Source organism: Episyrphus balteatus, chromosome 1 (assembly GCF_945859705.1).
Source record: "Episyrphus balteatus chromosome 1, idEpiBalt1.1, whole genome shotgun sequence".
Classification (NCBI taxonomy): Eukaryota; Metazoa; Arthropoda; class Insecta; order Diptera; family Syrphidae; genus Episyrphus; species Episyrphus balteatus.
Genome location: NC_079134.1, coordinates 43276692 through 43292716, shown reverse-complemented (window position 1 = coordinate 43292716; position 16025 = coordinate 43276692). Strand labels below are relative to the sequence as shown.

At 30.2% G+C, this 16025-nt stretch overlaps 1 protein-coding gene across 2 annotated transcripts in view; it reads right to left on the bottom strand.

The window, feature by feature from the left end:
- The window catches only part of LOC129905832 (P protein), a 79998-nt gene extending 73954 nt beyond the window's left edge, over window positions 1-6044 (bottom strand). The window contains exon 1 of one of the 2 annotated variants that reach the window (XM_055981421.1): window positions 4534-6044. In XM_055981421.1, coding sequence (XP_055837396.1) covers window positions 4534-4610 — 77 coding nt within the window. In that variant the 5' untranslated portion in view covers window positions 4611-6044. The remainder of the gene's footprint in view (window positions 1-4533) is intronic. The other variant, XM_055981423.1, reaches the window with a different exon arrangement.
- Window positions 6045-16025: the final 9981 nt, after the last annotated feature.

The window sequence follows — 16025 nt, the reverse complement described above, 5'->3', positions numbered from 1 at the left end:
TTCTGTAGTAAGAAAAATTAAAGAATAAATAGGCTTGGTAATTTTCCGGGGATGAATTCCACAAATAACGCTCTTTGGGGATTCTCAGCGAAATGCTGCAGAAAACCTTATACCAACTGGTGGAAAAGCTTAGTGGTGAGTGGCTGAAATTTTACAAGCACGGAATAACAACTCATTCAGGTAAAAACAGAGTTTCCTAAAGAATAAAGTCATTTTTGCAACAAAAGGAAAACAAACGAAACATTGAAAAAATGGTGGCCTCCTCTATCGTCATCAATTTATTTACTTTGGCTCTTAAAAAAAAAAAGCTTAGTGGCATAATGTTTTATACAACCGTAAGTTTTTAGCGTTCTAGTTAGAGAATTAATGAAACATTTTTGAAAATTTTCATCGGTCATAATCATGTGGCCACCTACTGTAATGTAATCAACCCTTATGACTAGGCTGTAATTTCAGACAAACAGGGTGTATTTTTGGAATTTTTGTAATTTGTAGGTACAAAGACTCAAGGAGCAAACTTCTATGTTTGGCCTTATGAAACTGAAATATTTCAAAATATTTGAGCATTCGGCCTTAGGTCATTTGATTTGACTATGCTTTGAGAAGAAAAAAAACCCTAGCAAAGGCGAACTTTAAAATAATTTTAAGTTCTGCGAAGCCCGCTATGCACGACTTTTAGATTGATGTTGATTTTTTTCGAACCTTCTGCTGAGGTATTGTACCAATTTTGGAAAAGTTTAATTTTCTCAAAAACGGCTCCGACGATTTTTATAAAAAAAAAATCAAGTAGGGGAGAGTGGGGCACATTTGAACACTTTTTGCTTTTACTCCTTAAACCCAATTTCTCACCACCTGATCATTCTTTTTAGCGGAGTTATTCACAAAAATGCATTTTTTGGGATATTTTACTTCTAAGCTAATATCTTTGCTCCAGATTGTCGTAGACCAAAAAATAAACATACATTCTCTTCCTTATAATATTTTTTATCGTTGTATGTAATTTCATTGTATTTGAGTGAGTAAATACAAAATGGCAGCCATTTAAAGTCAAATTCTTGCTGTTAAAAAACACATTTTTGTCATTATTTCGAAAAAAGCTTATATCATGATTGACATTTTTCTAATTTATTTTGTAGCCCTATTTATGTCCTGCATTTTACAGAAAAAATCAGCTCTTTATCACCAAAGATGGCCGAGCAATTGATAAATGAACGAATGCAAAACCGGCGGAAAACACCCAAAAATATCGTTTTTTGGGAATAACTCGGCTTCAGAGTGTCTTACGACAAAAAATGAAGCTATTAATTGTTCGTTACAACATTTTCTATCGATTTGGTGCACATTATTTTTGTTGAAACAAATAAAAAATAAGTTATATTAAGTCAAAGACGTTTTTTTGTTTAGCAAACTTTTGCCTTATTATTTTATAAACAGTGCAAGTATTGGCTAACAAAATAAAATACTGTTGTAGCCCTTTAAATTATCTACAATTTAAAAAAAAAATTAGCTCTCTGCGACCCACACGAGCCGAGAAATTAATTTTTTTTAAAAGTTCCAAATGCCCAACGAAAAACATGAGACAAATCCTCTTATAACAAGAAACAATGAAAACAACCCCTCTCACTGAGAACTATTATTCGACTTATAAACAAGGGAAATTTTTTTAAATTTTCTTACGGAATGATGCTTTCTTAAAATTATAATAACTCGGCTCGTGTGGGTCGTAGAGAGCTAATATTTTTTTTAAATTGTAGATAATTTAAAGGGCTACAACAGTATTTTATTTTGTTAGCCAATACTTGCACTGTTTATAAAATAATAAGGCAAAAGTTTGCTAAACAAAAAAACGTCTTTGACTTAATATAACTTATTTTTTATTTGTTTCAACAAAAATAATGTGCACCAAATCGATAGAAAATGTTGTAACGAACAATTAATAGCTTTATTTTTTGTCGTAAGACACTCTGAAGCCGAGTTATTCCCAAAAAACGATATTTTTGGGTGTTTTCGCACCGGTTTTGCATGTGTTCATTTATCAATTGCTCGGCCATCTTTGGTGATAAAGAGCTGATTTTTTCTGTAAAATACAGGACATAAATAGGGCTACAAAATAGATTAGAAAAATGTTAATCATGGTATAAGCTTTTTTCAAAATAATGACAAAAATGTGTTTTTTAACAACAAGAATTTGACTTTAAATGGCTGCCATTTTGTATTTACTCACTCAAATACAATGAAATTACATACAACGATAGAAAATATTATAAGGAAGAGAATGTATGTTTATTTTTTGGTCTACGACAATCTGGAGCAAAGATATTAGCTTAGAAGTAAAATATCCCAAAAAATGCATTTTTGTGAATAACTCCGCTAAAAAGAATGATCAGGTGGTGAGAAATTGGGTTTAAGCCTTTTAAATATACCCCTATCGATCCATGAAATAAAAACTGACAGTGCCTCTCTGCGCAAGGTCAAATGACGCTTTGACTGGAGTATTTTGCCAAAGCTTGAACGAAAAATGTTCGTTTTCTTGATCTGTAAAGTTTACTAACATTGAACAGTAACATTAAACTTCGATTTCAAAGAACATTTGGTTAGTTAAACAAATTATTTATATTGAATTTTGATGTTTTAAAAATATAGGCTCTTATGATCAAAAGTGCCCCCATGGAAGGGGCACTTTTGAACAGCAGTATTAGTTTCGTTGTAATGAATAAATAATCCTTAACTTTTTATTAGTTTTTTTAATAAGAACATTCAAAGTATATCATAATCAATTAACCAACAAATAATAAAAACTCAGAAAAAATAACATTAAAATTTAAACTATAGTTATCAGTTTATCACATTTATAAGTTCAAAAGAAAAACAAAAACCAAGAAAAATTAATTTGAAATATATCTTAGAAAAATGGTATTCATACCATTTATGCTTCTCAGAGTAAAATAGATTTATTTTCAATATCAATAGATATATTTCTAGACATTAAATCCAAATGTTAACAAAGCGGATGTTCATGTACCAGGATCATTAATTGGTGTAGTTGGCTTGACTTTAATTTATATAACGCTTAAGCGGTATATAATCGAGTTCTCATCAAGAACAGTCTAGCTGAACTTGAAGAATTCAGGCATTTTTTTAAATCTTCAATTATGTTGTACATATTCCCATTTTTTCTTTAATTTTGCCCACAAATGCTAGTTTCACTATTTTTTTTTTATAAGAACATTACGATTTATTAAATAAAACACATTAAAGTGTCCTTAAAATGTCTGATACAAACTGCTCGGGGCGGTTTTGAACATGTTCAAAAGTGCCCCACCATACTTGTTCAAAACTGCCCCAACTGTGTCAACGACATAAAATGTTGAATAAATATTTAACATTAATATATTCATTCAAAAATTTACCGTCAATTAGTTTAAAATTCATTAACCATTAACAAAAATTGAAATGCGTTTTGAAATCAGGTACCAATTTTTTTTTAAACTCTTACAACTAAAACACTGAAATAATGCAAAACCACTATAAAAATCACCTTCCACCTATAAATCTGAAAGTCAGCCGAGATAACGAGATAGATATCGTGTTGACGGGTTAAAATATCGAAATACTTCTAAAAAAGATTGATAAACTAAAATTGTATATGCAGTGTTCAAATGTGCCCCGTGTTCAAAACTGCCCCACTCTCCCCTATGTATTAGTTTTTTAAATAAGGTCTATCTTTTAATGAAATTTTTTTTTATTAGGTACTTACTAACGGTACCTCCCATAGAACCGTTTTTTAAATTTCCAATTTTCTTCCAAATTACTGGTTCAATTTTAACGATTTTAAAAAAATTGAAATTTTGATTCTGCCTATTGATTATAAGTTTCTACAAAATGGAATACAAAATTTATTTTTAAATGTTTTTTTTTCAAAAAAAAATTATTTATAAAAAATTACTTTTCTACCGATTTCGAAATTTTTTTTCTAAAAATGCGCATCTTTATAAAATACTCGTAAATTAAACTTCATACTTTTTTTGGAGCTCAGTTCCATTTAAAGAGTTGTTTTTTACATTTGAAGAACGAATTTTAAGTTTTTTTTTTATAAATTTACCAAATTTCTATGTAAAAAGTTGTTAGTTCTAAGAGCAAGTTCGTGCGACCTAGTCGTGTATTTTATTTTTTCTAACTTGCATATTTTTTTATCTTTAAGAAAAAAAGCTGAGTAAAAAATAAAGTGTTTTAAAGTTTATTTTTCAAGTTTTTTAAACGTGTCGGTAATGACTCGTGTGCTTAAACTTTTTTGACATTAATGATACCGAGAGTATACCTTTTTGAATACGAAATTTTCAATGAATTTAATATATAGAAATTAAGTATTGTTTAAAGTACGATTTCGTATGTCATTTTACCAATGTCAAAAATCATAAACTTAAAATTGAAAAACTTAATTTTAAACCAAAAAAATTTCTTTCATGTTTTATTTTTTAATTTTTTTCTTATACTAAGCTTATTTTGTATTAAGTTAAAAAAAAATTAACTTACTGCGGTTGTATGTGAATATCCTTAAATTTCGATTTATTCCGTCTCATTAAAATCCTTTTGCCGACCTTAACCCGCATTGTTGTATTGATAAGACTATATCTCGTGTGCTTACACGTTTTGAAATATTTCTTTTTTTTTTATGACACACCAACTGATGATGACCTATTGCCCAGTCGCACGATATAACAAAAAAAAAAAGTAAGAGGAACCAAAACCACCTGAGGATAGGTACTTTCTATATATCTGAATTTTTTATATTTATTTGTAGGTTGTATATGTACTCAAAGATTCACAATGATGGTTTAAATAAATTTCATGTGTAGATATAGATTGTATCTATAGGTAAAGCAAAAAAAAAAATATACTTCACACGTGTCAATATAGATGAAGGGGATGAATAAAAAAAAAACGTTGAACTCAAATATATATATGCGTTTAATCAACAAAAAGGACGTCGTGGATTTATTTCATTATATCGAAAAACAACAAAAATAAACAGTTTGATAAATAGACGTTACTCAATCGACTTTAAAAAAAATAAAAACACACATATAGGTTTTATGTACAGACACATTAGCCGGGAGGGTTGTTTTAGATTAAACGACAAACAAAAAAAAATAGCAATAATTCAAGGAGAACGATATATAGACTAGCCTTATTTTATTTTTAGATTTTATTATGAGACGCGTTAAGCTGAGCTTTTCTTTCTTGTCACTTTTTTTTTATAGGTGCTGCTTGCTTCAACACTTACACTTGTCGTACATATATCTTCTTTATCACATAATTTGGGTCTTAATTTAAATGTACCTAATGCAAAAAAAAACTCGTCGTTAAAACAAAATAAACAAAAAGCGGAAATACGTTAAATCAATACCATCGATTCTTTAGAAATACTTTTTTTTGTTTTATTGAATAGTGTCTCAGTTTTCAAGGCAAGACGACAACGATGACGGTTGTTTTAAAAAGAATTCAAAATTTCAAAGAAAAACTTAAAAAATTACAACGAACAGACAATTTCTCCGAATACGAACATCCTCATTCCAACATGGATATCCTTTTTAAAATAGCTTAAATTTGTTTTAATTAGATTTCTTCATTTTATTTATCTTTCCCCGGGATTAAAATTTCATCCGACTTTCCTTTTTGGGGGGGATATCTGTATAATTTATCATTTGTGAGTTTTGAGAAATTATTTCGAGTTTTCACACTTCGTCTCACGTTTTGAGAAATGACAGATACATGGGTGTATCTCTCTTGTGAATCCTTAAATATATCCTTTATCCCGGAAAATTGAATTCACCACTTAAAATAAACAGATGATACAAAATAAAAAATAAATATCTCACGTTTTCTCGGAGCGACTTGTATCCCGATTCGCGAACAGAGAAATAATAAAAATGTATCTTCGAAAGTATCTCTTAAAGAGCAGAGCCCCAAGGTATCTATCTTTATGTGTATCTACTATCTACTCTGGCGGACGAACCGTTTGCATCGAAGGCCGGAGACTCAATAGCAGTGTTGTGTAGCGAACACGACGAAATTTACTCAACTTGGCCGGTTTGCTGTTTAGCTGGATGTATTGTTTGGCCAGCTCGGCAGTCAGCCACCACCAACCACCTCCTCAAATTTATACTCCAATGTGTATCTTCCATCCATTTCTATTCGGTTACGAGTATTTTTTGAAGTGTATAACACATTTTGTATCTTTTCTACCCATTTCAAAATGTGGGTTGTTGTTGATGAGAATACTATATCCAGAGGGTTGTGGAAAGAGAATTTATGAGGAGAGGTTTCAGCTATTGGCTTCGATCATAGATGTTGTGCATGTTGGTCACACAAGGTGCCATCAATTTTATTATTATTATGATTTGTTGCTTTAGACTCATGTTTGGTTTTGTATTGTGTTTAGCTTGTGTATAGTTGTAGGTGGCATGGAAAATTATGTTTTGTATGTCACCTGTAAAAGTGGGGTGTTTCAAAGTGCAATCGAAACAAAAAAAAACATATTCTCAAAATTTGTTCTGGTGCGTGCGTCTTTCTGCAAGTTCAATGAAAATAATATAGTTTCAAGTTGAAGTGCATATAAGTAGGTAGTAGAAAGATGGAACACACTAGTTTTGAGATTCAATATTTTGAAGGACTTAAAGGGAAAGCATAGTAAATGTAATAGAAAATAGCAAAAAGTTATTGAAGTTAAAATAAGAAACCTACGCACATGAGAAAAAACTTTTAAAGTTTATTTATGTAGGGAATTATTATAGAACTTCTTCAGTAAAAAAAGGTTTCCGCACATTCTCATGAAAGTTATAAACATACACATGTTGAAATTAAAGTGGAATGTAAATTTATTGTTATAATGTTCGCATTCTCTTGACCTATAGAAATGGAAAAGTTTTTTTGTAGTAGAATTCTAGGAAATTTTGGAATAATTTAAGTAAGTAAGTAAAGTAATTTCCATATACAGAAAAGTGTGGTCAAGTATATTTCTGATGTTGACTTAAAATAAAAAAAGAAATTTAAAAAAATTATCTTTATGTTAATACATCAGTAATTGATTGCCATTGATGGAGTTGATATGCATTTAAGTTTATGGTATTGTTTTAAAACATTGAAACTTGTATCAGCTAAATTCAATCACTATACATTTATTACATTGTTATATTTATTATTAAGCCTTTTGTTTGCGAATAGGTCACTATGGCGTATACGTACTTTCTTTTATAATTTCAAATTGACCAAGTTCTGTACATTTTTTAAATTGGTAAAAATATTTGTATACAAAAATATGATGTATTAGTTGTTGTATATAATGATTGTTTGAATTTCTGACTTCTCGGGACAGGTGTTCGACCAATTAGTAATTTATTAGTTTCTAATATCTCCTTTCCAATTTGTATGGTGTTTAGTTAAAAAAAATGTAAACACTTGTTTTCATGGTAAAATTTGCAAATAATTTTTGATTACATAAATTGACATAAGTTTAATAATTTTTTAATTATTATTGATTTTAAGAACAATGCAAACACATGTAGAATTAGATGTTAAAAATAAGAAATCATCTGTTTAAAAAATTTTGAACTCTAATATATAGAAAACATTTTGGCTCCGCGAAATCAGGCCCCAGGAAATGAGGCCCCAAAAGAAAAAATGAAATAAGGCCCCAAATTGGGGTATTTTTTCATAATGAAAATATGCCCCAATGAAACAAGGCCCCATCGAAATGAAAAAATGCCCCAAAAATAAATGAAATAAGGCCCCAACTTGTTTTGAATTTTTTTAATAAAATGAAATAAGACCCCAATTTTTCTTTTTCATAATTAATTTATTTTTGGTAATGAAATATCACCCCAAACCAACAGAACCATCTTTATGGACGGAACTTTTAAAATTGTTCCTCAAGGATGTTTCAAACTGTTGTTGTGTTTTTTTTTTTTTGGTTATTCTGTTACTTATTAATGCTTTTTTTCAATGATCCCTGATGGTTTTTTACATTGAAAGGCATTTGTTTGCAGTGCAGCACGATGTTTACATTAAAAAGCATTAGAAAGTAACAGAATAGCTGAAAAAATCGCGCGATTTTTCAGTTATTCTGTTACTTTCTAATGCTGTCCAATGTAAACATCGTACTGCAAACCATCAGGGAGTAACAGAATAGCTGCAAGAAATCGCGCGATTTCTTGTAGCTATTCTGTTACTCCCTGATGGTTTACTACACGGTCTTAACATGAAAAGGCATTAGTTTGAAGCACGATCTTAACATTGAAAAGCATTATTAAATAACAGAATAGCTAGCTTTTCAATGTAAAGATCGTGCTGCAAACGAATGCCTTTCAATTTCTTGCAGCTTTTGTGTTACTCCCTGTTGGTTTGCAGCAATACTTTACATTATAAAGCATTAGTAAGTAACAGAATAGCTAAAAAATCGCGCGATTTTTTCAGCTATTCTGTTACTTACTAATGCTTTTCAATGTAAAGATATTGCTGCAAACCAACAGGGAGTCCACAATATGCGGTACTTTGCCAATTCTGGGTCCTTGATAAGTTTAATTTTACAACAGTTTTTTTGAAAGATAATTTAGTATAGCATTTTTATGTAAATTATGAAATATGAAATAAAGCCCCAAATTGTTTTTAAAATAAAATGAAAGTAAGCCCCAAAATAAGTATTGGGGTCTAATTTCATGGGGGCCTTATTTCGTAATGAAATTATGCCCCAAAAACAAAATGAAATAAGGCCCCAAAAAATGAAATAACACCCCAAAATTTGAGAAATTTCGTTGATGTTGTTTTGTGTGTATTTTTTTGGGGCCTTATTTCATTTTTTTATTGGGGCCTTATTTCCTGAGGCCTAATTTCGCGGAGCCAAAGATTTTGAGCTCCAAATTGTGTATCAAAGAATTTTTAGACAAAAAAAAATATATAGAAATTGTTAGAGTGATTTTTTTTTAATGTTTTTGTATTTAAAAATATTCAAACATTTTTCTAAAAAAAAACATGGTATGCAGTTCTATAGAAATTATTAATCAACACATTAAAACAAAGTTTCAAGAAAATTCATTGACTCCTTTAAAAAGTTGACTTTTCAATAAAAAAAATTTAATCCAAAAGTTTTTTTTTTTTAATTTTGCAAAGCTTTTAATACAGTGACATAAGACGCTGTAAAAAATGTTTCGTTGAATCTTGGAGTCCAATCCTGCAAGAGTGAGTTTTTCTGTGTAAGTTTTTCTTTGCCTTGTTCGCAATGCAATTTACCCTTTTTTTTCGTGTACACATAAAAACTAACTCTTATAAAATAAAAACAGGGGCCCACTGTTGTGTCGTTTATTTTTCAAAACAACGACCTTATTTGCAAACGAACAATACAAAATTTTAATGACAATTTTTGAGAATAAGTGTTTCCATTTTTATTTAATATTTAATGCCACCGTTAATTTTGGACCTTAAAACAAAAATTTATCTTTCCTCTAGAAAATATCCTTAGACCTTAAAATTTCACGTTTAAAAAAATCGTTTGGGTTTGGGATGTACCCGAGTAAATATGGAATTCCGGCTCACAAACGCTGCACCACGTCCGCACCATTTCATTTGAAAAAATGAAAAAATATGAAAAAAAATCCCTGCACCAATGCCGCACCGCGACTATTCCACGTCCGCACCATTTCATTTTGAATGAAAAATTCGGTGTATCACCGCCGCACCACGTCTGCACCATGATCAAAAATAGAATAGAATAGAAATTCTCGTACTTAAACAAATGTTTAAGTCGTCTTCAAAGTTATTTTGACTTAAGAAACAAATTGCCAGTTCGTACAAACATGCTCTAGATACTCTGGTTCGAATCTCCTGCTCGTCGGTATTTTTTCATACAAAATAAAATGGTGCGGAAGTGAAGCAGTCGTGGTGCGGCGATGGTGCATCGAATTTTTCATTCAAAATGAAATGGTGAGGACGTGGTGCAGTCGTGGTGCACCGCGTTTTTTCGCTAAACGGCAGTGGTGCAGCTGTGGTGCGGCGGTCAAAATTGTGTTTCTTTTTTTTCGTTAAAAATTAAATTTCTATTTTTACTCGGGTAGTCCGAAATAGAGACAGACATACACACATACCTACATTTTTCGCATCCTCATTGTTTTCTCAAGTTTGAAATGTTTACAAATTCAATTGAAAGCAAGAATGACGTTCATTTCAGAAAATTAAAAAAGTACTATTCAGTTTAAAATATCTTGAATTGTCAAATTCAGATACAAATAAAAAAGTTAAATAAACCCTTTTAACTTAAAATTTTGTAAAGGAGAATGGGCAATTTTGTATGGAACTTGGACGTTCCGCGGCCAAGAACGATTTTGTTATTTTTTGATGTAGTTAAGTCTTACATACATTGTGCAGAAGTTTTATCCTTCTAACGTTCTTCACAAACCAATAAAATGCATTTTTGCATTTAAAAGTTAATGCAAATTGTCTCAATGTTTAAAATTGAACGTGTATTTTAAGTGCAAGATATGATAATCTGTCATTTTCCCTGAGCCTGAAGACCTTTATCTTGGATATCCAACCAATAGAACCCAAAATATTGGCTTTTTAAAACATCAATTTCGAATCTATTTTAAGACTTTTTCCTCAATTTTTTATTTGTTTTTTCCTTTTAAAAACTCAAAAACAAAATCTTGAAGTGGTTAGCTTAAAAAGCTTATATTTTGAGTTCCATTGGTCGGATATTCAAGATTGAGGTTTTAAATCATAGAAAAAATGACATAAAATCATATTTCATAATTTAATTAAAATAGCAATTCAATTTGCCCTTCGCATATTGCTCGATGCATTAACAACACTAACATTGCAATATCTTCCATTCCAAATGCAATACAACGAAACGGCCATAGTAAAAATTTTTCCTACGTTATAGTTCTCTCATTTGATACCAATTTCATTACTGGCCGCTAAACGTCCAATATGCCCATTCTCCTTTGTAAATTTAAAAATAAAATTCTTTCTTAAATGAAAAAATAAATGTTGAAATAATTTTAAGGCCAATAGCACAGGAAAATAAGTAAATTAAATCGAATTTTTCGCGGGACAAAATTTTTTTCATGGAATGTGTTCGGGTGGTTGTCCTTATTATCATAAATGTCAATTTGTTGGGATGTTTGGAAGTCGGGAGCAGCTGTCATCTTGGGAAAGAGATTGGTATCGTTTTTTTGAATAGCTCCATGGAGCTATCATCATCCCAACAAATTGACATCTATCTATGATAAGGACAACCACATGAACACATTCCAAAAAAAAAAACAAATAATGTTGTGATTTATTAAGTTTCATTTCTGGCATTTAGACTATGATCGTGATAAAGTTGATCTTTTAAGTTCACTTCGCCAACTATATACAAATTGTGATTTTTAAAGATACCCACAAGCATTATATCTATTTGGAAATCTATATAATTTTTATATTTTTTAGAACAGAACATAAATACGTTCTTCTTTTTATTACCATTAATTATTCAAAACCATATAAGTTTTTAGTGGAATTTTGTACATACGATTTATAATACTTTGTACCTATATTAATAACAGAACCCTTTCTTTAAAGCCATGCGTTCGTCTACCAACTTATCATAAATTCATGAAACTTTCTTCGGATATCCTTTTTTTTTTATTCTCTTTATCTGCTAGGTCATGTTCCAGGAGCGTGAGAGAAATTTATTTAATCCACGTCCTTCAGTCTGTTCCTACGTGCACAATTTCAAAGGGCATTTTTTTTTTATTATTTCTTGGTCATAATCAGGAACATGGCAAATGAAAGTCAATAACCTCTTGTCAGGGGTGGATTTAAAAAAAAATTCTTTAAAATATGCAAGAGACAATTTTTCGATACAAATCACAGATAAAAGCAAGCCATTAATTTTGTTTCATTAATGTTTTGAAATTGTTCTTAAGCTTTGTTCTAAAGTTGGGAGTCTTTCTCACAACAATTAACCTTCTGTAACTTCTAACTTTGCTGCTATTAAGGCTAATAGAAAGTATTGTTGTTCCTATAAAGCTTCATAGAAGGAAAATTGTAAATTGATATGTTAATTTAGCTCTTCTTTGCACAGTTTTGAACATATTTGTTCAAATGTTTGTTGTTCTATGTGCATTTACCATACTGGTATAAAGAGTGTGCCCTCGGCATTTAACCTTGTCATTGTGCATACGAAAGGTTGGTGATAAATCCGCCATTGGTGCTATTACCACAGGAGAGATGCAACACGTTTGCATTACGTGTATTTTTATCATCACTTAATGTAAAGTTGATGCACAATGCACATCAAACAAACGTTTTTTTTTTTCTCTATTCTCTCCATTTTATTTAATAAAAAAAAAAAAGAAATTTACTAAAGGTCATGCAATTTAATACACCTCAGCTCAGTTCAGGTGAATCTATAAATTCAACCAGAGAAACTGTCTTTGATGTTCTCATATTGCTAAAGTGAACTCTCTCGCATATTTTGTTTTAATGTTAAACGGTTGTCAACTTGATGCGCGACATGCGCGCTCCCTTGGGTTGCCGTTGTTGCAGCCCAGCAGCAGTTCAAGCTCCATTAAAGAATTGGAACGTGAAAAAAAGAGAGAACACTGTGAGCTATTTTACATTTGATATGACGATGACGTTGGAATTATTAACCTTATAATAGGTATCTACTTTAATTTCAATACACTTCATCATAAGCGTCACTATGGCGACAAAGACAAAAAAGGATTAATGCTTTTTATAGAGATCTATGTATTTGTATATTTATCTACCTGATGGTATTAACGTGTTTGAATGTCATTACAGATTGAAAGAGCTGCATGGAATAAAGTAAAAGACTTAAATGTGACTTAAATAGATGAAAGTATAAAATTTTATGAACGCCAGGAATGTGGATGTGAAAGGATTTCTTAGAAAAATTGACTAGATAGGATCTGTTAAAAGTTGTTTGACATTTATCTCTTAGCACTGAACAGTGGTCGAAATTACATAAATATTATTCGAAAAAAAAAATATTACGTATACACCACAGTGACCCCTAAAAATCGTTCGATTTTTCACATAAATGTTCATTTACATTCAAAGTGAAGATTCGAAATAGTTAATACGAATTTCTTGGTGTGAAGTTTGAGTTGAAAAAGAGGAAGGTAAAAATAAACAAAAATAAAGAATGAAATCTTCGGGCAATGAATATATGCCTCATGATTTTTAAGTGGTCTCTAATTATGAATCTTATGACATTAAATGGTATGGTATTAGTTTCGAAAAGCTCTTCAAATGCAAAACATTAAATTTGCTGCATAATATCATACAATTTCTCCAACCAGAATATCTTTTTAACACAGTTCTATTCCCTCGATATAGGTCTGGTAACCTTTCACTTCGTTTATCATATAAGTTCTTAAGAATAATAATAATGGGTCAAGTAAACTTCTCTATAGGGTGGACGTTTTAAGGTCTTTAAATTAAGGGTTTCGTTTTATTTTTAATATATAAAAATCTCGTGTCGCAGTGTTTGTTATCAAACTCCTCCGAAACGCATGGACCGATTTATATGAAATTTTGTACACTTATCGGATAAGTCTGAGAATCGGCCAACATCTATTTTTCATACCTCTAAATTGTTAGGGTGGTCGAGCAAAATTTTGTTATATGTTTTTAGAACGATTTTTATGAAATTTTTTGTATATATCGGGTATGTCTGAGAATCGGCCATTATCTATGTCTCATACCACTAAATGGTTAGGGTGGTACAACATTTTTTTTTTGTTTTATATATTTTTGGAACGATTTTTATGGTATTTTTTTTTGCATATCCGGTAAGTCTAAGAGTCGGCCAACATATATTTTCACACCACTAAATGGTTAGGGTGGTCCAACCAACATTTTTTAAAATTTTTTTGGAACGATTTTGTGTGCATCTGTGCATATCGAGTAGATCTGAGAATCTACCAAAATTTATTTTCATAAAAATTAAATGGTTCGCCGTGGAATTCCTTAACGAGTAGTGCACCCGGTTTTTGTTATTTTCGATTTTGTTAACTCTCCGCTCATAAAAAATTGAAGAAAGCCAAAACCTGTTAAAGGGAAAAAATATTTTTAAAGTGGAGTTAAAATGAGCATAAGAAAGAGCAAGCCACCTACACAGTCTACATATGAAACGAAATCTTAAACAAACAAAAAAAATAAATACATTTTGACTCCGCATTTCATCAGCTCTATAGAAAAGTTTTATTATTTGTGGAAATAACATTTTCAAGATATAATTATATTAATTAGAATTGGACTAAATTGAAACGGGAAAGTCAAAAGTTTCTGAGGTAACAAACATAAAAACGAAATACTGTCGAATTTATAGCCTTTACATTTTTAGAAGTTGACCACAGCAAATTTAAGTCTGGTAGCTTTTAATTGCTGCTTTATATTGTTTTCAAGGAGTTAAAAACAGTAAATTTTCAACTCATATGAATAGGTAAAATTCATACTATTTAATATTCTAAATGCAGGAATTGATGCTTTAAGCCTGAAGACATCAATCGTGACAATGCGATCAATACATCTCAAGAAGCACATTCTTTTATTTAATAAATACCTATATTTGATGTTATGCCCCGATTTTTTTTTTTTTGCAAAGATTTTCACACTCGAAAATTGGAAGTAAATAGCAGAAAAGGTGGAACGAAGTCCGACGGGTCAGCTAGTATCCAATAAAATAAAGGATAGAAATTTTGGAGATTTAGACCCATCGATCTGTGGATTATGTATTTATTTTAAAAGTTCCTGAGTCTCAAAGTTCACAATAATGCACACATTTCAAATGAATTTGAGCGTCAGTTTTATGACAATGCTTTTCGACTATGGAACTCTCTTCCAACTCATTTAAAAATGATAATCTGTACTTCTCAATTTAGTAAAATGTCAATAGAATTTTTTAAAGCGACTTGATACAATTTATTAAGGGACTAAAGTAAATAATGGTGATGGTGTTGATGAAAGTGTGTGTCATAATCTTGAGCTTTCTTTTTTTTTCTTAATTTTATTTTGATATAATAAAAATAAATAACTAATTATTTTCTTTGAGGAAATGAATATTTTATTACTACTGATATTTGTTCTAAATTAAAATATAATGTATCTTACTCAGTAATTACATTACATTACATTGTATAAATAACTATTTATACAAAGAAAAATGTAAATAATCCAGTCAAGTAAGGATTCAACCTCGGAATAGAGAGGATATTAGGTACACTGAAAACGTCAAGCTATAGCTGTCTGTTCGTGTTGGTTTTTTATTCTCTTTAGATTTGTGATTAAAAATACCTTGTTTCATGTTTTGCATTTTTATAACACGCCAAAATATTTTTTTGTTTAATTTTTCAACTTTTAAAATTGATGTTGATTTCGTTTTCTAAAACGTACATACATACCTAAAACTAGATTTTCGAAATTTTCTTCAAAAATATTTTTGGAAAAAAAATTTGCTATTCAAAAATGGTTGTTACACATTTATTTCCCATCAATGACTTAATCCAAAAAGTACCAACTGGATTTTTGTAATCAATTTTTACCAAAAGAGCCGTTTTTTAGAAAATTGAGATGCATTCCTCGATAATTTTATAAGGAAGTATATAATAGTTTTCATATTTAAAAAAAAAATACGTATACGCCACAGTGACTCGCAAATCTTTTTAACTGGTTTATCTAAAAAAAACTTCCCAAGAGGTAGCTTACTCTACTAATATGGAATCCAACACATAAGTATGGAGTCGGTTGAATAGAAAAAAAAACACTTTTAATATGTTGAAGAACGTTTATTTCAATTTCTTAAATATGTCTTTAAGAAAAAATATGTTTATTATGGGATCATCAGTCAACGATCTATAGGTGCATATTGAAGCTTTTAATTATAAAATAAATAAATACCAAAATATGACTTTTCAAAATCAATCAAAATTATCACAATCAATATTTATCTTTTAGTCAGC